Source organism: Dreissena polymorpha, chromosome 2 (genome assembly GCF_020536995.1).
Source record: "Dreissena polymorpha isolate Duluth1 chromosome 2, UMN_Dpol_1.0, whole genome shotgun sequence".
Classification (NCBI taxonomy): Eukaryota; Metazoa; Mollusca; class Bivalvia; order Myida; family Dreissenidae; genus Dreissena; species Dreissena polymorpha.
The window spans coordinates 121,644,749-121,669,123 of record NC_068356.1 but is presented as its reverse complement, the minus strand read 5'-3'; the positions used below and the strand labels follow the sequence as shown (position 1 = coordinate 121,669,123).

Below are 24,375 nucleotides of genomic sequence, written 5' to 3'. Positions count from 1 at the left end.
GCCCAGTGGACTCTCCTATCCTTCTTAATTGGATCAATTTATTTCCAAAATTAGGGGTGTCAAGTATAGTTATGTCTATATTTAGAATATTTCATAAAGAAATTCATTTAAGCAAACAGCGCAGACCCAGATGAGACGACGCATTATGCGGCGTCTCATCTGGGTCTACGCTGTTTGCAATGTCCTTTTTTCAGGACGCTAGGCATAAATGGGTTAATGTAACGGAATTTCGCAATGGTAAGACAAATGCGCATTTTTACAGTAGGGCGTCAAACTTTCGTTCCCGCAGCTGGCACCCAGCAGGCATATCGATGGCTATCTTTGTTTAATTATATTACTGATACTGCTTCTCTTTAGTCAATTTAACGAAAAGAAACGTTTCTGTAGGTCGAAGAAGATATCGATGAAGATTTAAATTTAATGCATGCATATGCTAAGTACTATGATGGCAAGTGGTTCCTTGTAAAATAATACTCGCACGCGACAACGTACCTTTTATATTTGTGCTTATAGAAGACCTTTCATCATGAGGTCCGGCATGAACACATTTCTTCAACGTGGGCTTCTAGTCAATTAAATTGCTGAAGCATGCTTCTTCGTCACTATTACATTCACGACAACGCCTAACTTTTCGCTTCTAATGGATGTCACATAAGTGTGCATAATAAACAAGCAAAGAGATTACCCCTATAGGTAGATTTAGAAGAAATTATGGCTTCTCTTGTCAAAAGCAAAGAGATATATGTTTTTGCCTATAGTTGTTTTAGCAAAATTAATACAGGCCTTCAGGCCATATCAATTTTTCTTTTTGACATAGTTATCGTATGCCTTCAATTAATATTCCTGCCATCCAAAGGGTTATAAACACAAACTAGCCGGTGCCGGTGTCTTCGAGCTACGTATCCACCATTTAACGCATTTGTTGAGGCGTTGTAATATGTATACGTTTTTTTTACCGTATTGTAGTATAAACGCTTTGAACGAGCACATTATGCTATTGCCTATAGCTAAGAGTTTAACGTGAGAAACGTTTATTTCTGATTACATAATTAGTATAACGTTATGCTTCATGTAAAGGTAATATATGAGAGGGGATCAACATTAAATGCAGTGCGTATATGGCTTTAATAATTTGTTCATTCGCCGATCCTCGTTTAGTCATACGTTGAAACACATCGACTCCCGGTATTTACCGACGAAAATCGGAAAAATGCAATTTGCGTGTCAGTTGATGTAACACGACAAAAAGCGTTGGCGTAAGTTGCCGAAAGTGGACGATCGCTGCACATACGTACATAAGTAACGGAAAACTGGCGTAGAGCGTTGTCGTCTGCATGTGGTTGAGTGTCATACTACCGCTAAACTGTCGGATTAAAATCGAAATGGAAAAGTTAACCAGATGATGTGAAATAGTAACTTAATCATAAATATTTTAAAGAAACAGGGTAAGTAGCTATGTATAAAACTACTTTTACTTAATAATTATACGACATATATGATTACAGAGTTTTGTAAATATTTATTAAAAACTAAACATGTTAATGAGGTATACTTTAATTGGGACTAAGATACAATACCTGTGAATCAATCTGGAAAAACAACAACTTCTAATTCTAATAGTAGAATTGATTTATAGATATGCAGTTGTTATAATTATTGAGTGGTCGTTTGCAATCGTTAGTATCTTTATCCACTTAATGTACTTATCATAGTTACTGTTCTGACAGTTAAAAAAGTAAAAATTTTAACTCATTAAATTACATTTTCAAGAATTTTGAACACATTCGCAAGTATAATATTTGTTAAAATTATGTGTTGGTGTATAATATTTAATGTTTCTTGGCCGTCTAAGATAATAATGTAAACAAGATGCGTTGTATGGACACTGTCGACGAATCAAGCTGTAATTCATGTACATGTAGCAACTTTTTTGTATTACGTCAATACTTTAGTGTAGGTTTAATTAAATTAAAAACTCCTAATTTAAACAGTTTGAGCACCTCCATATGCTAATGACGTCAGTTGCCGGAAATCATATATTGAGACAATATTCAACGTCAAGCATTTACATTTAAATGTTATTAATTACCTTTGCAGTTTAATTGTCGAGCACAACTGAGTTATTGTTTTGCGTGCATAGTTAAAAATAAATCCGTAAGGCGAAACGCTTACTTTTAAAAAGCATATATCTCGAAAATACGCGACTTGCCCGTTCATGCAAATAGCCCGTGGGTTATTCATAACTCTAAAAAACGTCGATTACAGATCATTTATTGTCACTTTTAGTGACAGTTGCTGTATAAGGCAATGAAATGCGAGAAATCAATAATGATTGATTTCTTTTGACTCGCACTTGAAATCTGTTATTGCCGTCTTGATCTATACAATTGTGGCATATGTAATCATACGGAACCACTGTGTCGAAAATAATCGTTATTATTTCCTGGTCATCTAAATAGTACATGTAATTTTTATATATTTATATATTATATATATTTATTTCATTTAATTGTAATTGTTTGTGTTTTGTTTTTCTCAGTGCACGTATTTCATGGTAGTTGCATATTCTGTGCGAAACATATAACTGTTTTGCCACCATGCGATAGATATATATTATATAGTTAGTTTTCAAAAAGACAGACATGACGTCTTTGTATAAACCTAAAACATAAAACTGTAAGAATATTAATCAGTACTGAGGACCTTTAAATCAGTCCGATTTAATCAAACTGACCGCCTTGATATGACTGAAATACTGTTGAAAACGGCGAAAAATCCCCCAAAACCCAGTTCCGTCGCCAAACAAGACCATGCATGTGGTTTCAACTTGATGGTGTTCTTTTATATTAATTCAACAACATATAATTACTTTGAAGACTATAGAAACAAAACGGTCGTATCTCAACTAAGCGTGTCGTTGATTTGAAGTAAGCACAATCAATGCTCTCCAATAACAAATTCATATGGGATTAGTCTACACAGAAAATATGGTGTGTGTTTTCAAACAACACATGCACCTTTATCTATTATGAATCAGAAATGATGTATATAGTTTGTCAGCATTAGATATGCAGTACATTACTAAACCCGAAAATATTATCCGAAAACTAGCCTTAAGTGTCGTTTAGTAAGAAACACGATTTCGATATATTATTATTTATCGCTTATTAAAAAGCAACATTTTGTATGTGGCGTTTTGATGAGTGGGATTTCAGCCGCGATGACTTGAGCCCGAGTTGTGTTGATGCGTAGGGTTTTATTCGCGATGACTGTAGTCCGAGTTGTGTTGATGCGTAGGATTTAAGCCGTGATTACTTGAGCCCGTATTGTGTTGATGCGTGGGATTTTAGCCGCGATGACTTGAGCCCGAGTTGTGTTGATGCGTAAGATTTTAGTCGCGATTACCTGAGCCCGAGTTGTGTTGATGCGCAGGATTTCAGTCGTGATGACTTGAGCCTGAGTTTTGTTGATGCGTAGGATTTCAGCCGCGATGACTTGAGCCCGAGTTGTGTTGATGCGTAGGACTTCAGTCGTGATGACTTGAGCCCGAGTTGTGTTGATGCACAGGATTTCAGTCGCGATGACTTGAGCCCGAGTTGTGTTGATGCGCAGGATTTCAGTCGTGATGACTTGAGCCCGAGTTGTGTTGATGCGCAGGATTTCAGGCGTGATGACTTGAGCCCGAGTTGTGTTGATGCGCAAAATTTCAGTCGCGATGACTTGAGCCCGAGTTGTGTTGATGCGTCGGATTTCAGCCGCGATGACAAGAGCCCGAGTTGTGTTGATGCGCAGGATTTCAGCCGCGATGACTTGACACCGAGTTGTGTTGATGCGTCGGATTTCAGCCGCGATGACTTGAGCCCGAGTTGTGTTGATGCGTAAGATTTCGGCCGCGATAACCTGAGCCCGATTTGTGTTGATGCGCAGGATTTCAGCCGCGATAACTTGAGCCCGTGTTGTGTTGATGCGTAAGATTTCAGCCGCGATGACTTGAGCCCAAGCTGTGTTGATGCGCAGAATTTCAGTCGTGATGACCAGAGCCCGATTTGTTTTGATGCGTAGGATTTCAGTCGCGATGACTGGAGCCCGTGTTGTGTAATGGTCATGTATTATAAAGACATTGAACAGTTGTTTATTTAAAACAAATACATATATTGCGAAAAGTTATTCAATTATATCATGATTCGAAAAATATTTATTAAATTTAAACGAGATCTATATGTTATATGCTGTAGTCAGATTCTGTACAACACTAAATTTATTCGGTGTCTTTACGAAGAAAACCGAGGCTTATACTGGAAATGCAAATAACTGTGTTGATACACGAACGATGCCGTTTGAGTGCAGGTTGACTTCCAACGCTAGGGTCAAAAGTGTAGCAGGTTGTTCTGACGGGTCCATGCGCCATGCTTTATGGACATGTGCAATTAATCTCAATCTGTGTGAATGCAGCTTCTGTAGTTAAATATGTGTATATGCTCTGTATGAATACGGTAGTCCGTTGAAAGGGATGTAAACATGCTATTTCTTCCCGTAAGAGCAAGAGCTTATATGCTGATAGTAAATTAATAGTCAATTAAGGCTACCAAGAGACTTAATTTTCGTTCTGTACATTCCTGAATGAACATAAGCACACCATTCACTGAATGTATTCATTATTGTACGTATAGACATGGGTATAACGTCAATAGTGAAATTTTGGAAATCTGATAAAAACATGCATTCATTTTACGCGTATTTTTGAATATTTTGAATCATCGAACATAATAAACACGTGATTCATTTAATTTGAATACAATCTATCATAAAGGAAAATAATTCTTCACATATAGTTCATTATTCTGAAAAACGATTCCTTTTCATCAATCATTGTTTGTTAAAGTTTTGCGTGGATGTTTTTTTAACAACGAATTTGTCATTTAATCGAAACAATTGATCAACGTTTATTACTAACCATATATGTACTTGTATGTGAAGTACGTTGGCGTCACGATTACCTTGAGTTATTAGCAGTGAGTTAACGGTTAAGCGAACATTAGGTAGGACATTTGAAATCAATATTCCTATACCTGTACCTTTTATTAGCAAGTGGACGTTGGGCCACAAAATGTTACATCCCTGTTGACGTATGATTTTGTATCTGAAGTATATGACATTGGTGTTTTTTTTTCTTAATAAGTTTATTTACGGGGATTACGATATAATTAAAAAAGAATATATCGTTATCAGTAATTATAAATTGGTTATTTAAACGCACATGTCTCGTTACATAAGCGCGCAATGAAATATTTATTATTTTATAGTTAAGGTAGCGCACCCGTAATGATTTCCCGCGATTTCTTCAAAGTTCGAAGAGCCTTTTTACCTGTTTACTTATGGATATCTAATTTAAGCAGATACTATTGTGAAGTAGTCGTGACCGAGTGGTTAAGGCGATAGAATGAAAAAAAAAAATATGATCTTCCCGCGCAGGTTCGAATCCTGCCGACAACGCATACTTTTTGTGACGCGTTTTATTCCTTTTCTAACGTTATTTGATTTAATATAGCATATAAGCTATGTTTATTGTTAAATATGTTGCACTTTTTAAGCGCATTCTTCAATTTTTAAAATTAAAACAACGCAATGGCTTAATTGGGTGATTTACTGCTGAAAATACGAATTATGCATGTTGCATTTTTATTTTTATTTCAAAAAGTAAACGGTAAATCTGTCTATTTCTTGGTATTTTTGCTGTATATAGTGTATCTATAAAAACTAAGTTCAAAATATTACTGAAATGATACTATTGTGAATTTTATGAAACTTAGTTTTTTACCAACCCAATTTCTACTTGGCTGAAACCACTTACAACTCATGGCGCTCTTCCATAGATAACAAGTTATACCAGAAATATCTTTAAAAAAAGATATACGGCGTTGATTGTGGTTGGAGCTTGTGAAAGGTAAAGAATTCAATAAATGAGATCAAGGATAGCGAAAATCTTTTTATGTGCAGTTCTTAGCTGCATCACACGAAGTACGGGATATTACGCGGAGTTTTCGAGGCTTACTTTTCATTATTACGTATTGCTGTTCATAAACCTATAGATACGAAACAGAAAACTAAAAGAAGAATGGAAGGGAGATTTAAACATATGAGTCAACCGGCCACACGCTCAGTATCCGTACATATTTTAAATATTTATACGCGCGTTCTTCGAACAAACCTGTTTTAATGGTTTGTCGGGCATTGCTATTTGATTCGATTATTAACAGTATCGAGAATCATCGCGCTCATGCTTAATACATTAGTCAATAGATCAATAGTTGAATAATTCTTGTTAAATTAATTAAAAAATAATATTTATCATGGTATTGTTGAAAACACATTACGAATCTATTATTGACATACAATAATAATATCGCTGAATGTCTTCATTTAACATCTTTCTGGTCTAAAGAAAATTCCAGTTCACCTAGTTCACGGATAGCGTCTATATTATATAACGATTATTTTACTGGCCGCGAACTCAGGTCAGCACATAAGCGTATTCGAAGACGCAGCTATGACCTGTAAATAAACCATACACTAACCGCAAACTGACCCGTGATACCTCGCGGGTTGAGATTAAAGTGAGGCCACGCTTCCACTGCTCTTTATACTTTTACATGTTAACATGTTGACAGGAATATGGAAGTCAGTACTAAATATGGGAACATAGCCTTCAAGTATAAACGCTGTTGCCTCTGAAAATAAAAGGTGCACGCACAAACTGTATTGATGTCGAGATTGAGTGTAAAACTGTTCTATCTATTAAGCCGTTTCATTAGAGATAAAAATGTTTCATGCTGAACACGCAGTAAAACAGTGTTACAAAGACGCGGACATGTTTCCAATGTTCTGGTGGAATGCTCAAATCAGCCTATGGGATAAATGAAGTCTATTCATTCTGAACTAGCCGCGGGAAGTTTTATTTGAATTTTATTGGACAGTTACAAAGGTCAGGTAAAGGTGAAAAGCTGGCGTATACAGCTTCGCCGAAAAAAATAAATGTCTGTAAAAAAAATACTTATTTCATCTTTATAAACTCTTACCGCTTTGCGTATATCGATAACGGGATGGTAGCGTAGAAAACTTCGAATTCAAGTAGGCGAGTTTTCTAGGCACGTTTTCAAAACGAACTAGAGGCACGATCGATGTTTTTGCTTGGTATTCACTTTTTTTCATTATTTTATCAATACACGTAAAACAGTGTTACTAGAAATAAATATATACCAAAAAAAGGACTTTGAATTGTTTTAATTAATGTCAACAATTAGGTGGAAATACCGTCGACCTCCCACTTTAAAGCACAACTCCTTTAGGAGCTTTAAGGATACAGGCTTTACGCTATTTGTCCCTCCGTGTGCATTTTTATCCTCTTATGACTTCTCCTGAATCGCTGTGCAGATTTTTGTTATATAAAACTTTACATGAATGATCATTGGGTTATCATCTTTCATTAAAATGTGTTCAAATCGTCCCCACCAATATTAAGGTCACCGGAGCTAAAAAACAAATACATTAAAAAACTTATAAAATGTTCGCTTAAACCGAGTGTCAGATAACGAACCATGCAGAGGATGGGTAGACAATATGACGTTCGTCAATGAACAGATTTCTTGTGCATATAGTGAGGACTACTATTTTAAGATTAAAAACATGTCCGTCGTGTGCTGGTTTTCTAAATTTCAGCCCTAGCCATTTCTTTTAAAGTCAGACTTTGGTCAAGGGTTACATCAACATATTTACTTGAAGTATGTTTGCTTCTAAAGTATAATAATTTCCAGCCAAGAATGATATTTTTTATCTTTGTTTCGAGCCAAACAGAAAGGATGTTGTTTTACCTAGGTGCAAAGAATGCTTCATTACTCCCAACATGCAACCGAACAAGAATTTTCAGATTATGTTTCATAAGGTCCTCAATGTAAGTCTTAAATTTGAAACCTGAATAGATGAGTAAACTGCATAGAGAAGCGACTTGTTTCTGTACTACAGCTTAAATATGATTGACATCAATTGAAAAAGAAGGGTCCAATATATATCATTTTGGCATCTCAAAGCTAATTCTTTTTGAAGATGGCAAGGTACATGATAGTTATAAAAGCTGATGTCTATCATACAGATAGGCTGACAAGCATGGCAATGATGAATCAGAACAATTTGCTTTTAACTTCAATAAAATAATGGAACGATTGACCGCATCGAATGTCAACCATGTGGCCTTTGTCCTTTGGAACGTATTATTGTCGGTAAGAGGTATAAAGCAAAAATTATCGAAAAACCATTTATCACATCAACTTACAAACTTTAAATCGGCATTGACAAGCTGGAGGAAAAACAAGATTTTACTCCTCCCAAAGTATTGTTTGACATCAGTTGAAATGAAAAACAAGTAGAAACATTCTAATACTTGATTAAAACGCAGTCTTGCTTTCTAGTCAATCCATTAACGTTATGCTAATAACTTTCCCGTTAACGTCGCTTTGGCGTAAACTTGATTCGTTAATTATTAAAACGTCACCTTTATAACGTATTACCAACAGAGTTATGATCGATTGAGGGTCAAAGGTTTTTACTTCGGTCAACTAGTAGGGTAAACCGTAAACGCACGTCGCTCGGTACAAGACTTTCCCGTGTTTTGCTGACATGTTCGATCGCTCGATTAACGTTGAAACATTGTACAAAAATTATTAAAAGCGGATCCAACGATGAAATAACACGCTTAAATCTTGTTTTCACCACTCATCAAAGGCGCATATGTCAAGCCAGGTATTTAATGATCGCTGTAGGTATATAAGAATGATCCAACAGCGCGCAAAATTTTATAAATGTGTTTTTTTTGGGAACAAACACGTGTAAGGACTTAATATAAATTAAACTTCATTAATTTCATCATTTTCTGTGATTTATAGGGAAATATTAGATATTTATAAGCGCTCAGTCACTGTTTCAAACATTGAAAAATAACAGTTAAGATTATCGATAATTTAACTGTGTAATTACACCGTTTTTTGACGTCATAACTTTATTATTCCGGCAAAATTCTCCAGTTTAACCCTTTGGAAATTGTGAGAATAGCTGAAAAAACGTTATATTCAAACGCAATTTACTGGATGCACTAATATTGAATATTTTCACTCGTGGCTGTGTCGCTCGTGATTATAATAATTTCTGTTATCACTCTTTAATCAAAATCTACTGCGACCAACAAATATGCTCAATATATAGCATTTATATCGTTAAGCGATTCCGTTTGAAATGAGTAGCATTTAATTCAATTTCAAGTTATGTGCTCGAAATCGAATGCAATTTTTAAAGGGACCTTTTCACGTTTCGGTAAATTGACAAAATGGAAAAAAATGTATCAGATTCGCAAATTATCGTTGTAGCTATGATATTTGCGGTAAAACAGTAATACTGAACATTTACCATGCTCTAAAATTTCGATTATATGTATCTTTTGACGATTTAAAACGTGAAAATGATAAAGCGTTACAAACGCGAAACGATTGAATTATTTGGAAAGTTCTGTTAATATCGTTATATTTTGTGATATTACGAGGATTGTTAATATAAAGTATACAATACACTCTTCAGTTTGTAGGAGCACGGATGGCCGAGTGATGCTTGACGTTTAATCTAAGGGCAAATGGTTCGAGCCCAGTTGAGGGTCACTTTTTTCCTTTCTTTAATTTTATTATTGTTTTTTTTTTTAATGGAGCTATTCAGTTCCAGTGTTAATATTAATCAAGTTAAAACAATTTAATGACCAACTTCAATACATGCCAAAATCTGAGAAAATTTTTAATTTTCAGAATGACGACATTCGACCCCTTTACGTTCTGTCGTCAAGTGATCAGCACGTGTCTGTTGCTGCACGCGCTCTTGGTGGCGCATGCGAACGGACACGGACGTCTGCTGGACCCGCCCTCCCGCTCGAGTATGTGGCGCTACGGGTTCAACAACCCACCCAACTACGACGACAATCAAATGTACTGCGGCGGAGTGCAGGTGAGCAAAATAATGTTTGCATCATTTATATTACAGGCAAAATAGTTTTCCTATCCCACAATAAAAGTAACTTTGTTGAATATATGATCCCTTTAAATTATCAGAATTCACAATACAAAGCTTTTCATGAACCAAATCGCCATAGAAATATGGGTTTTAGTGAGCGTTATATGCGCACACGATTTCAACGTCCAGTAGAATCTAGTTTTTTTTTCAAGATTACAATGTTAGGACAATCACCTGTCTTTAACTGTCAATAGAAATAACAGGAGAGCCACTCATGGCATTGACTGCCCCACTTATATAAACATTGACCAAATGGCCATTGACTGTGATAGTACTTTTGCTTTATTAACATAGAGGGAACAAAACATCCCCGGCATTAGAGTTAAATTGTTACTGCTATCACATTGCTTTATTATTCCGGCAACCTGAATACATAGCGTATGGCTATGATATTAATAAGTAAAAACATAATTTTTAATGCAAATAATTAAATAAATAAAAAATAAAAATAAAATAAAAATAAAATAAATAAATAAAAAAAAAACAAAAAAAGAAAAATCAACTTCTCTGATAAAAATATTTTCACTATCAAAAAAAGGTTGATCCAGCATTTGTAAACAATTTGCAAGATATGTATATAAAAGGCAGACATCGCTGCACAATTGATGAACTATTGGCTGTTCAAGGCGATACTCCCCGTTTTCGGGTAATTTTGAGTTGAATACTTTGTTATATATATTTATATATGATAGTGAATTATTTTTCAGAAAAGTTGATTTTCCGATATAATTTGATTATTTTTCATTCAAAATGATGTTAAACAAGTTAATATCATAGTCACACGCTAACCACCTGTATGCATTTATATGGCTGCTACGCAATTTAATTCAATAAAATGTGCATTTAACCATTTTAAAATTTGCCAGCGGTGTCCAATGAAAATCCGCCGTTTTCAACCGTCAAATAAAACACAGTCCTTAAATATCAACGAAATTCACAGCCTGGAAACAGACACCTTAAGATCATTACAGACATCTTCAAGATTGTGTTTGATAAAGTTTGACCAATTCCGCGGTAGTAATATTTGCGGTTCTTAAATATTGATATGAAAAAGTTAAAAGAAGCGAGAAAAGCTCTTTATGTGCTTAATACCGCTATTTTATTGCAACATTAAACAAGATTAAGATTTGTCAATGATGTGATTTGTAATATAAATTATTTATAATGTTTGTTCAGGTCCAGTACGAACAGAATGGCGGCAGGTGCGGTATATGCGGTGACCCCTGGAACGGTCAACGCCCGCACGAGGCTCCAAAAGGGACGTACGCGAACGGGATTGTGGTCCGGAAGTACAAACCGGGCGACACAATCACTGTGGTAATCGAACTCACGGCTAATCATAAAGGCTGGATGGAGTTCAGGGTATGTCCAAATGACTATACCAAAGAGCCTGTGACACAGGAGTGCTTGGATCGCTTTGTTTTAACGTTGGCTAAATCGGGACAAAAACGTTATATAGTGCCGGATAAGAACGGATATCAGAAAATAAGGCTAAAACTAGTCTTGCCGTCCGATATTCGATGCAAAGCGTGTGTTTTCCAATGGAAATATAACGCTGGAAACAGTTGGGGTACGGATCCAATAACCGGAAGAGGATGTGTGGGATGTGGCAACCAGGAACAGTTCTATGGCTGCGCAGACATCGCAATCGGATATGACGTAGACATTCCACCCCACAAACCACTTCCGGCGGATGAACCAGAGGAAGATTCAGACGGCGACAAAGCACCTGAACATCCGGAATGGCATTTGACCGCAAAACCGGATATGAAACCAGATCTGAAACCTGAATGGCCAGGTGATAATGACAAACAAATACAGACGGTACACAGAGGTACGGGCTCGTTTAGTTTTATGCCAGTTATGAATGGCAATGGCATGAATCCGTGCATGTGTGTTTGTAAACGGGGCCCATTGACCATGAGAGGGGCAGGCAATGACCTTGAAGCCAAGTTCTTCGATGGCATGGACGGTATAGACAACCAAGTGTGTATGTGCATGTGCCAAAATAACGGTGTGCCGCATCTCGAAAAATCCATCAACTTGCTACTATGTGCTTTCATGTGTGTTATTTTTGTACTGAAATGTGTTGCAAACTTCTAGACGCATTGCTCATTGTTACGAGCATGTGAATTGTATAATAAAGTTAATTTTACGATCGTTTATAATATATTGTGTATTTCATTATGTGTATGTACGATATTAATATTAATAAACATGATAAAGCTTAACATGAAGATAGTTTATTGCATACTTTTTTGGAACGCATTTGATCATCGTGGAAACTGTGACAAAAGTCAAATAAAACGTAGAGTTTTCGGCGTAGCTAAAATGGGTTTTGACTTAGATTTCTTGCGATAATTTATGAAGCCGCAACAACAAACACCAATAGAAACGGACATTTTTTTTTATTATAAAGGTATGCAAACTTCCTGTAACTATTTAAAATACACCAACTTTTTTTGCATTCTTTGCAGAAGATTACAAGTAAAACAATTATTAAAATTAAGCTGTTAAAATGAAATCTATAACATCTGCTAAAATATTGAACATGATTGTGCATGATATTTCTCAGTTTAGTATGTATAGATCTTATCAGAAAGCAAACGCGTTCATAATAATACATTTAAAGGGGACTTTTCCACATTAAGGGGCATTTCGGAAGTGTATCAATGAATTCCATAAATTGCTAGTTTTTAAAAACGAAATTGTAGAGCTTTATCTTAGGAACAAGAATATAATTTATGCATGACAAACACAGAAACAAGTTTGTCCCCAGCAGGGTACGGCGCTCACGACATGCCATAAGAACTGTCCAATAGGTTCAGTCATATTATACGAGTGGTCCACGTGTTGTAACACCATTCAACGAAACAACAGAATCAGCCCAAATCGCGTTTGTATCGCTTTATAATTTTATTATTTTCAAATGATGATAATTCGTAAACTAAGCTGTATTTGCAGTACGATTCTACGTCATCGGTGTTATTTTGCTCCCTGATTTATAGTGTAATTTTTTTAATCTGTGACAAAAAGTTGGAAAATTGTCATTTCGACAATCTGTGAAAAAATCGCTTTATCAACTCAAATAAACATACGTCTGAACCGGACCTCAGTATGGTAATATAAGAGCTCATATTTTAATTGCAGCGGACAGGGCAGCTCCTGACCAGACTTTGTGATTGCGCAGGCTGGTCTGGAGCTACGCTGGTCGCATTTGGTTCAAGACCCATTTTAGCATGAAGTGGGTCATATGGAAGTCCACAAACAACTCTTAGTCATACAGAAGTGTAGTCAATGATTCAGAACCCCAAGTTGTTGCTCACGACAATTCCCTATCCACCCATATTGCCTATAAATATTACTTTTATATTGACTTTTACCTACTTTAACTAATTGTTAGCGTATTGTTTTGTAGCAATATGGTATCTTTAAACTACCTTGTATAAGTCCTTACAATATGCGCGGATTTATTGTAAACTATGGAACGCCTTCACTGTCTTATAATACCAAAACTTGTGATATTACGTCAATCTGACTGTGCATGAATTCATGTAAACATTATATATATGCATAATCACAATATATAAATACATAATTTGAATACATACAGATAAAGCTTTAATATATAAAGATATAATTATCTTATATATAGATAAAATGTAAAAATATACAGATACGAATGAATTATACACAGATAATCTTCCATTGTATAAAGGCATTACTTCTTTATATGAAGGCCAAATATCTTTATATGAACATAAATCGTTATGTAATAATGATAACGAATATTTTCTCATTATATATAGGCATAACTTGTTTATATAACGGCAAAATACCTTTAAATAAACATAAATCGTAATTATATAAACACATAATAGTCTTTATATGCAGATAAAATTTGAAAAATACGTTAAAAATCTTAAATTAATTTATGTAAATATGTAATCTGTAAAGATGTTAATGTTTTGTATGATCCTATATAGTTGTTTTATTAAGATAATTTCGTTATTACATAAATCCATACTAAGTTAAGATGCTGATGAACATCAAAATAAATAACATTAAAATAAAATTTCGTATATATATATATATATATATATATATATATATATATATATATATATATATATATATATATATAATCTTAATGAATTAAAGATAACTTAAATATACGAAGTTTTTATTACACACGGGAGAAAAATTGTTTTGCATCATTTCACAACAATGGATATGGATTTGATACTTGAGCGACTTGGAGTGGAAGAAGGAGTGATACGGCGCTTCACACAGGAGAAGATAACAACGGACATCATATCACTTATGTCACTGTGCGACTTTAATTGCTTGGGTGTAAATGAAAAAACAACTATCATGAAAATGCGTGTTGAATGTGTTTGTTACCGGAGTAATCCGTGGTAACATAATACTAATTTATGTTCATATAAAGGTCTGTTGCCTTCATATAAAGAAGTAATACCTTTATATAATGGAAGATTATATATCTATATTTAAGAAAATTATATTTTTATATATTAATGCTGTATCTGTATATATTCAAATTATGTATTTATATATTGTGAATATGCATATATACATTGGCTACAGCCATTCATATAAAGATTTTTTGCCTTCATATTAAGAAGTTATGCCTTTATATAATGGAAGATTATATATCTATATATAAGAAAATTATATCTTAATATATTAATGCTTTATCTGTATATATTCAAAATATGTATTTATATATTGTTATTATGCATATATATAATGGTTACCAACATATACAAATGCAGGGGTCTTTTGAGTGGGCGAAATGGGTGATTTTTTCGCAAAATGAATCTTAACTTCGCACATTAATTTCATGAAGGGGAAGTGACTTTTCCTCCTTTTAATGATTTACTTTGTGCCAGAAATTGACCGATTAAAATCAATTTGATGTCGAGAATTGGACACAGGAGGATTCTCAGCCATAAGTTGCCCCATTTACAGGTCATGCAAAGTTGAACATTCAAAAGAACAGTCTGGAGCTATTACACTTCTTGAAATTGTTAATTGATTAATTGCCTTGTGCTGGCTACCAATAACTATGATTCAGCAATGTTAAATGGCCCATTAAAACAATACTAAGGAATGATCAAATGGGAAGATGTAACCTAGCACTGGCAATAAATATAGGGCTCATTTACAGGTCAGATTTGGAATCTCCGCTGTAAAATGAGATTTTAAATACATTTTAAATTTAAAACAAATATTTGTAACAAAATATGAATTTGATTTAATGTTGAATTGATTAAAATTAACAAGGAAGTAAAAAGATTCTGAACATTACTGGCTTGTTACAATTGAAGTTTATTTGATACACCTGTTCAGGAAAAAATAATTAAAAGTACAATCATAATCAACAATTAATAAAAAAGAAAAATGTTGGTTTTATACACTTAACATGTCTTATTGTATAAAACAAGTGAAGAGTTGATTGCAAGCTGAACAGAAACCACTTATCCGTTAAGTTGCTGAAAAATATACGTAAAACTAAGATCTATGACGCAAATGTACCATTTCTCCCAAAGATGTTACCAATTCTCCCTATTTTGGCTTTAGGGAGAAGTGACTTTTCACTAAATTTTGAGCCTAGCTAGACCCCTGAAATTTAAATTTCCTTTGAATTTACTATTAACTTAAAAAGTTACAGAATATTAAACATGAATAAATAAATAAAAAAACACCTCAAACAACAAAACCTTTATCAATATAACTTTTGAAAAAAAAACACGTTTGAAATATAACATAAATGTGTGCTCTAAACTTAATATTGTTCTATGATTTTTTAACTTTTTAAGTTTTTAAATTTTCGGAGCTGCAGGGTAGTGAATCTGAAATTTATTTTTATTTTACCAGTATGCGGTTGTATGTCGTTCTCTTGGGGCCGACAGTGCCAGTCAAACTGTTACAGGATGTAACCAGCTAAGTGGCTGAAACTCCTCTGTATAGGCACAATATCTTGTGGAGACCGTTTAGTTCCTCGATCGACATACTAATTGATTGTGACTTGTGACCTGTAAGAGGAGTTTGCTTGCATCAACTAGTTTCAGTGTTCTGCTTCCCAACACAGCATTTCGAACTTCCTTTTTATTGGCACCGTATTTTGAAGAAGACTCGCGGACACCAGTTTGTGAAAAGTAGGTGATCATACCGTACGTAGTAGTGTACATAATTGATGGAAATAATGCGTCTTCAAACAATATTTATGCGAAAAAATAAACTAAAATGGCAAAGTGGGTTATCAAACACATAACATGTGGATCATTATGCTAATAATAATAATAACAAAAAGAGTTCCACAGTCTGAGACATATGCCCCCAAAACAGGGCTTTGAACTAGTGACCCCAATTTCAATAGGGTTAATCTACTGTCCAAGGCCAATGCACATGGGATGTTTTAAGCCAATCGGTGAATCAGTTGATGAGTTATTGATGGGAAACTATTTAACTCTTAGTGTGACAGTAACCTTGAACTTTGACCTAGTGACCCCAATTTTAATAGTGGTTTTCTACTGGCCAAGGCAAATGCACATGAGAAGTATCAAGCCAATCGGTGAATCAGTTGACGAGTTACTGATTGGAAACGATTTAACTCTTAGTGTGACAGTGACCTTGACCTTTGACCTAGTGAACCCAATTTCAATAGGGGTCATCTACTGTCCAAGGCCAATGCACATGTGAAGTATCAAGCCGATCGGTGAATCAGTTGACGAGTTATTGATGGGAAACTATTTAACTCTTAGTGTGACAGTAACCTTGAACTTTGACCTAGTGACGCCAATTTTAATAGGTTTTTTTCGCCAATCAGTGAATCAGTTGACATGTTATTGATCGGAAACGATTTCACTCTAAATGTGTGACAGTGACCTTTGACCTAGTGACCCCAATTTCAATAGGGGTCATCTACTGTCCAAGGCCAATGCACATGGGAAGTAACAAGCCAATCGGTGAATCAGTTGATGAGTAATTGATCGGAAATGATTTCACTCTTAATGTGTGACAATGATCTTGACCTTTGACCTAGTGACCCCAATTTCAATAGCGATCATCTACTGTACAAGACCAATGCACATGGTACATGTAACTTAAGTAAGTATCAAGACAATCGGTCGAGACGTTTACGAGTTATTGATCGGAAACAATTTCACTCTTAATGTGACAGTGACCAGAGACCTAGTGACCTCAATGCTAATAGTGGTCATCTACTGGCTAAGGCACATGGGAAGTACATGTATCAAGCCAATCAGTCAATGCGTTTATGAGTTATTGATCAGAAACGATCTTCACACTTGGTGTGATATTGACCATTGACCTTTGACCAAGTGATCCCAATTTCAATAGGGGTCATCTACTGTCCAAGGCTAATGCACATGTGAAGTATCAAGCCAATCAGTGATTCGTTGATGAGTTATTGATCGGAAACAATTTTCACACTTATTGTGATAGTGACCTTGACCTTTGAGCTAGTGATCCCCATTTTAATAGGGGTCATCTACTGTCCAAGGCCAATGCACATGTGAAAATTCAAGCCAATCGGTCAATTACTTGACGAGTTATTGATCAGAAACAAACTGTTCTACCGACAGACCGACCAACATCGAGCAAAACAATATACCCTCTCTTCTTCAAAGGGGGCATAATAATAGCAAATATTTTTTGCAAAGACTTATTGAATATTTTACTTTAGTTAATTTCCCACATTTATTTTAAACAACTACAATTTATGTTCCTTCTGATGTGAAGCCGACATTGTTACAATTGTATGTACCGGGTAAACAAATTCATGTTAAACTAACAAATAACTTTAAGCAGTTCTTAACCAAACAGACTTACAATCTTTTTATTTGGGCTGGCACATATTATAAAACACAAGGTTCAATCTAAGTTCATGTAAGTCCTTAAATGCCTCTCCCACTTTTTATCTGTATTTATTTTCCTATTCCTTTCTTGTCTACTTATTGTTCTTGCAGATATCACCCGTTTGTCTCTCGTCAGTAGAGATTTCACAGCAGTTTCATCATTTGGACCAAAATGAGTCACTTTTGGCTTTAATTTTTCCTTTTCACCATTTCCAAGACAGCGTCTGTCACGTTTCAGAGAAGTTTTGACCGGATATTTCTGACCTTGACCTTTCGTACCCAACCCGCTTTCACCATCCCATCCTGACTTCTGCATGAGCTGGAAACCAACATTATTACTTTGAATGGAAAAATTATCAGTTTTGGGCTTCAATCCCAAGTTAAATAAATGGACAGTGGAGGTAGCGTGTTCTTCGCGAGATGTATCAGAAAACTTCAAACTGCATACTTCACAATAGAATTGCTCAAATTTCGGAACATGTTTAGTAATAACATGCTGTTGCTGCAGTCGGTCAACATGATGATCAATATTGGGACACAAGTCATCAACTGTTTCCCCTTTGCTGTTAGTGGCGTATCTACTTGCACCATGATTTAGCAGTAACAGCACAACGTCAAAATGACCACCAACTGCTGCACACATTAAAGCAGTCCAGCCGTACTGGTCTTGAAAGTTGAGATCTACAAGGTTTTCCTTTAAAAGTTTTTCAAGCTGACCAAAATGTCCATTCTGTGAGAATGATAACAAACTGGCATGCTTTCTATGTAGACTAACAAAGTCAACATCACATTTAATATCATTGTTTTGATCACATTTCACTGTTTTTGCACTGTCACACTGTGTATCTGCAACATTAAAAGAAGAAGTACATTTATTTGGCCTGTGTCCAGGTTGATTCTTCAATGTATTTCTCTGTTCGGAATTACTACACTGACCCTGGTCTGTAGAACTGAAATTTGTTCGGACTATTTCTTCATAGAAAGTTTTAATTTTTTCACCATTTTGCTCCTTGTTTTCGACTCGTTTTAAAATCTTTTGACCATCTGGATTAGAACCAGCTGGAACAAAGTCTATAAGATGACGATACTCCATTGCTCACTGAAATAATAAACAATACCCACAATTAATATTTTTGCTAAATTCAGTCATTTTCACTTAATTTAATATTAAGCTTACAATAAGTTTTGATACAATAGATGATATTTGCTAAAATAACTCTTAAATATTTCAAAATTAACAAGAGATGTGTTCGTCAGAAACACAATGCCCCCTACTGCGCTGCTTTGAAATAAAATTTATTTTTATCATTTGGCAGGTATAGAAATCACATCTCCCTTTAAAGCTTATTACTTCCCTTGGATTTTGTCCAATCCAACCGGGGTGGGGGGGGTGGGGGTCTGTAGACAGTCAAAAATGACCAACTTAGACATCACTGACAACCAAATTCATCATGTATCTATGGACTTAAGTCCACAGGTATGTAATGAACCCTACAATTCACAAATATAAAGTACAGGAAAGAAATGATCATTATATCATTTAAAAAAAAACTTTGACAAATCAGTCATTTGAGTTATAAATAAACAAATTAAAAAATCTGTAAAGTAACTGTGAACTTAAATTCTTGGTAAGGAAATATATAATCTGAGATTTATAATTATATAAATTACTTCCCTTGAAAATAATTGTCTCTAACAAATCCCTATTTTTAGTAGCAAATAATTAAAAGCCACTACCGTGACTGTAGATTCACCAATCAAAATGGACCGCTCCATGAGATACACATGCATGCCAAATATCAAGTTGCTATGTTCAATATTGAATAATTATCTCCCTTTAAAGCTTATTACTTCCCTTGGATTTGTATTTTTGACCTTAGACCTTAAAGGATGACCATGACCTTTTACCACGATGTGTTTGTCAGAAACACAATGCCACCTACTGCGCCGCTTTGATTTATTTAACAAAAATATATAATTTGGCAGGTCAGATAATATGTCCATTTAAAGATTATTACTTCCCTTGGATTTGTTTTTTCGACCCCATGACCTAGTTTTTGACCCGGCATGATCCATATAATTCGAACTTGACCTAGATATTGTCTAGATACAACTTCTGACCAAGTTTCGTAAAGATCGGATGAAAACTATTTGAATTAGAGAGGCTGAGCAGACAGGAAAAGTGTGACAGACTGACGGACAGTGCGAAAACTATAAACCCCCTTTTCTTCGAAAGGGGGCATAATAAAAACAAATTTCAACTAGAAATGGGGAGGCAGAGTCCGACGCGTATCCCCACGCCGCATGTTTGACCCAGGGAGTGTCCCAGGGTTGGTAATGGGGCCATGCCTAGTTGAGATTCACTGTATTGTCATAAGAGATGTTTAGTATCAATTTGAAGTAAATCGGTGTAGAAATGAAGAAGTTAATGTACAAAAACATAAAAAAGTGAGTAAAAATCTCTGACATGGCCCCCCTCAAACCCCATAACTTTTGACCCAGGGGTCAGATCAAAATTCCAAATAGCGCAGGGTCGCACATATGCTCATAGCTACCATGTGTGTAAGATTCAAGGTTCTAGTGCTAATAGTGTAGGAGGAGATATTGGCCAGGACGGATGGACGGCGGAGATAACCACAATATCCCCACGCTTTGTGATTGTTAAGATTTATGTGTGTATGCAAATTGCATATTATCATTGAAATAAATAAACAAACAGTTTAACCTGCCTATCTACCCTGTTTGGTGACAACAAATTATATTTTTGTTAATGACCTGTCATACCACAATTAAATTGTTGATTCAATTTTTAAGCAGGGTCATAATGGCTTAGATAACAGTTATTAAACTGAATAACCAATAATTTAGTAGCTTCATAAAATTATAAATATCAGAATCTACTTTTCATATGAAACCAGATTCTGAGATTGTAATAATTGGCACAAGTTTACATATTAAACACAGTTTTACTAAAAAGTATGTTTACAAAGTTATGTTAACCAACTTAGCAGAATGTATTGGATCCTTAGTGTGATGATTTCAATTGTATACCAATCGAAACAATCGGGTTTAGTCAAATTTGGCTAATCTGACAGAAAACATCTCTCGATGCATAATTGTCAAACAATGATAAGTTAAGTTTGGTAATCGGTTTGAGTCAGCACGATTTAGATTTACCACACTGTCTTGGCAATCTCCATGCAGAGTTGTCGTTCCTTGCTCTCACATGGTTCCCGTCAAATCACTGCGCGGAGGTTGCTGTCTTGGTAGGAGATAAATGCCGTCCTATAATGATGTTACATGTATCTTGTTATTTACTTTTACTGTAAACATATTTTATTTCCAAGTAATGACATTGTACAAATATATACATTGGTCCATACATCTATCTTGTTATTTAGTAGATGGATGAGAGAGGATACACTAGCGTTGTTAATGTTACAGTAAGGGGTCGTCCGTAAATTATATCACGCTTTTTTTAAACCATTTTTACCTCCGCTCCCCCTGTCACAAAATCTTGGACCTCCCTCCCTCCTAAAGTACGTCACAAACTCACTCTTTCGAAAATATATTTTTTAATAATACCTATTTCAAATTTATTCTAAAACACAATTCACTATTAAACCGTATTAAAATTTCACTTAAAAGAACTTTCACATTATTAAAATGACTTTAATATTAGAATAGATAATTGTCAACTGTTGTCACAGTTTTTCATTGAATAAGATGTTTAATTCAAAAATGTTCACTGTGGACATCATCCATCCATGGTGAAGTGTTCATCCATAGTTATGACTGGCATCAATCTTTCCCCATCATTGTTACGGTGGGCAGTATGAATATTTATCCATGTGTTTACCTCTTATAAAAACGAATTTATAATTTAGATTTTCTTTCAACCCTTTACTAATTAAAACACGGAACCGTCCAATAAATTATTTCGTCAATTACTTATGAATTCGGCCCAGCCAAGGTGCCTGTTAATTAAAAATTCGAACAACACATTCAGGAGATACGAAATATATCGTCTTATTTTGACATAAAACTAATTAAAATGTTTCACTTGTTTGAAATTTTTTTTTGAATTCTACTAAAGAAAAAATAAATAAATTAGAAATATTTTTTAAATAAATGTCTGACATCACACATGGCCTGACCACCCCTCCCCCATGTCACACTTTCTTACACCCTCTCCCCCACCTGCGGCGTGACAAACTTTATGGACGGCCCCTGATTCACATACGTTAAGCATTTAGAACAGATAGGAGTAAGACGAACTGTATGCTGTTGATATATCATTCACGAAACGCGACATTGTACGTTACGTTCCTGAATTGTAGTGAATATGAATAGTGAACTTGAACGCAATAGTGACATAATTGAACTTGCACGGTCAATCTCCCTAATTGTCTATGGTGAAGAAAATATATTTAAGGTATTGAGCTCAAGCGAGCTGGAGATATGAGGTTTCACGAAGATCGATGAGTGGACATTTCTTTACAGGCTCTGGGTTCCAAAAAATAAAGAGGGGATGGTTGTAGTGAATATGGTCACTTCCAACAGCCTCACTGTCGAGATAACCTGTGTGTTCTTTAAGTACATTGACTACAGAACGAAGTTAAGCAACATTAGCTATGATTACTGCATATACACTTATCACACCAGGTTACGCACACTTTTCGAAGTATGTGAATTTACAGACACGGACTAATTAATCAATCATTCCATGATGTACATTTACTTGGCTAACAAGAAGAAAACTTATACAAGAAATGTCGCTAGATAAATAATATCAGAATGACGATCACTTGAAATATCAGATAAATATGCATCGTCGAAAAAAAAGAAATTTAAAGTCATCGAAATAAACCAAAACACCAACATTTTAAAAGAAAAATGCAACAAGCCCTAAAAGGTCCCAAAATTCAGTAACTGTGGTAATTATTAAACCCACAGGAATACAGGCTATTCGGCTGAAAGAAAACAATGTAATACGAAGTAGATATATATTTGGTAGATATCCAACTTCCAAACGAGGGCATAAAACTAAACTTTGATCATAAGAAGACAACACTAGTCACAGTATACGAAAAATTTGTGCGAATAGCTGTTATAATGTTACAAGGAAGATAAGCTGTCTGCGTAACAAGTAAATCGCTGACAGAGAAGCTAAAAAACGTTGATATTTGGTACGAATCTCCAAACAGAAGTCTTGTACAAAATTTGTTTCAGTCGCTGTCCTCGGGTCAAAATTGCCCACGCTCCGGTGGTCACGTGATTTATATAAACTTATATAGCAAATAACTTAAAAATATTCTTCTCGCCGTTGGATAGAAGCCAAACTTCAACGTTTCATTCATATTCAGATTCAATGAAACCGCGAAGGTCAGGAGTTTAATATTTTATGTGTTATATCGCAAGATGATCATTTTTAAAAGACGGAAATTTGCTACTAATCTTAGTTTTATTTCATATACCGACATAAATAACAAAAGCCGATTCAAATATGTGTAATACATAATTAATAATCGTTATATACCGGTGAGCGTCGAGCGTAAGGCTCGATTGGTCATTGTCGGCTCGGGTACTACTTACATGTACCCCGGGTACTCTTAAGTATACTTACATGTACCCCGGGTAAGGTAAATATACTAAAACGTATCCAGGAAATGTAACGCTAAATCGGTCTTTGTCGGCTACTTTTTGAAATTTATTATATTGACATGTATGTAAATTTTCTGTAAGATGGCTTCTATATTATCGAAACTAATACTCAAAAAGCAAGTTGATGCAGTTTTGTTAAAAGAGAAGTTTTTTAAAGATAATCAGTAGCGCGTTTTACGACATCGGATTTTGGGCGGGAATATAACTCGGGTATAGTCTAAAATCGACCGGGTACGATTAAGTATATTTACCGTACCCGGGGTACATGTAAGTATACTTAAGAGAACCCGGGGTACATGTAAGCAGTACCCGAGCCGACAATGACCAATCGAGCGTAAGTAAGTATTGATGGCATTGAAAGCTTTATAAATATTTCATTTTCTGTTCAAAGATTGTTTAATGAGACATTTTGTATGATAGTTTGGTTTAATTAAAGAATAATGGAATGTCTTTGTGTTAGTTATGTTTTGAAAACGTGTGAATTGACGAAAATTAATTAAGCCGGCATGCTTTCATTGTCTGGTCAAAGATTTATTAATAAGACAAACGGTATGACAGTTTGGCGTGATTAAAGAATAAATAAGGTAACACGCTTAACCAGACAACCTACACCTACACTCACGGATAACACTATCTTTACTGTACTTCAGCCACCAGGTAATAGTTTTACAAACAGCTTATACATGTACATGTATACATGTATTTA

General features: G+C 35.0%; 2 protein-coding genes across 2 annotated transcripts; one reads left to right on the top strand and one right to left on the bottom strand.

Moving 5' to 3' along the window:
* The first annotated feature begins 1,325 nt into the window (after positions 1-1,325).
* LOC127868803 (uncharacterized) lies at positions 1,326-12,296 on the top strand. The gene is made up of 3 exons (XM_052410878.1): positions 1,326-1,445; positions 9,840-10,035; positions 11,278-12,296. The coding sequence occupies exons 2-3, from the start codon at positions 9,841-9,843 to the stop codon at positions 12,202-12,204; spliced, it is 1,122 nt and encodes a 373-aa protein (XP_052266838.1). The 5' UTR covers positions 1,326-1,445; position 9,840; the 3' UTR covers positions 12,205-12,296.
* Positions 12,297-15,429: 3,133 nt separating this feature from the next.
* Positions 15,430-18,846, bottom strand: LOC127870038 (G patch domain and ankyrin repeat-containing protein 1-like; the record flags this gene model as incomplete). Its single annotated transcript, XM_052412698.1, has 1 exon — positions 15,430-18,846. A coding segment is annotated over one exon (825 nt), but the record flags the coding sequence as incomplete, so codon positions are not given.
* Positions 18,847-24,375: the final 5,529 nt, after the last annotated feature.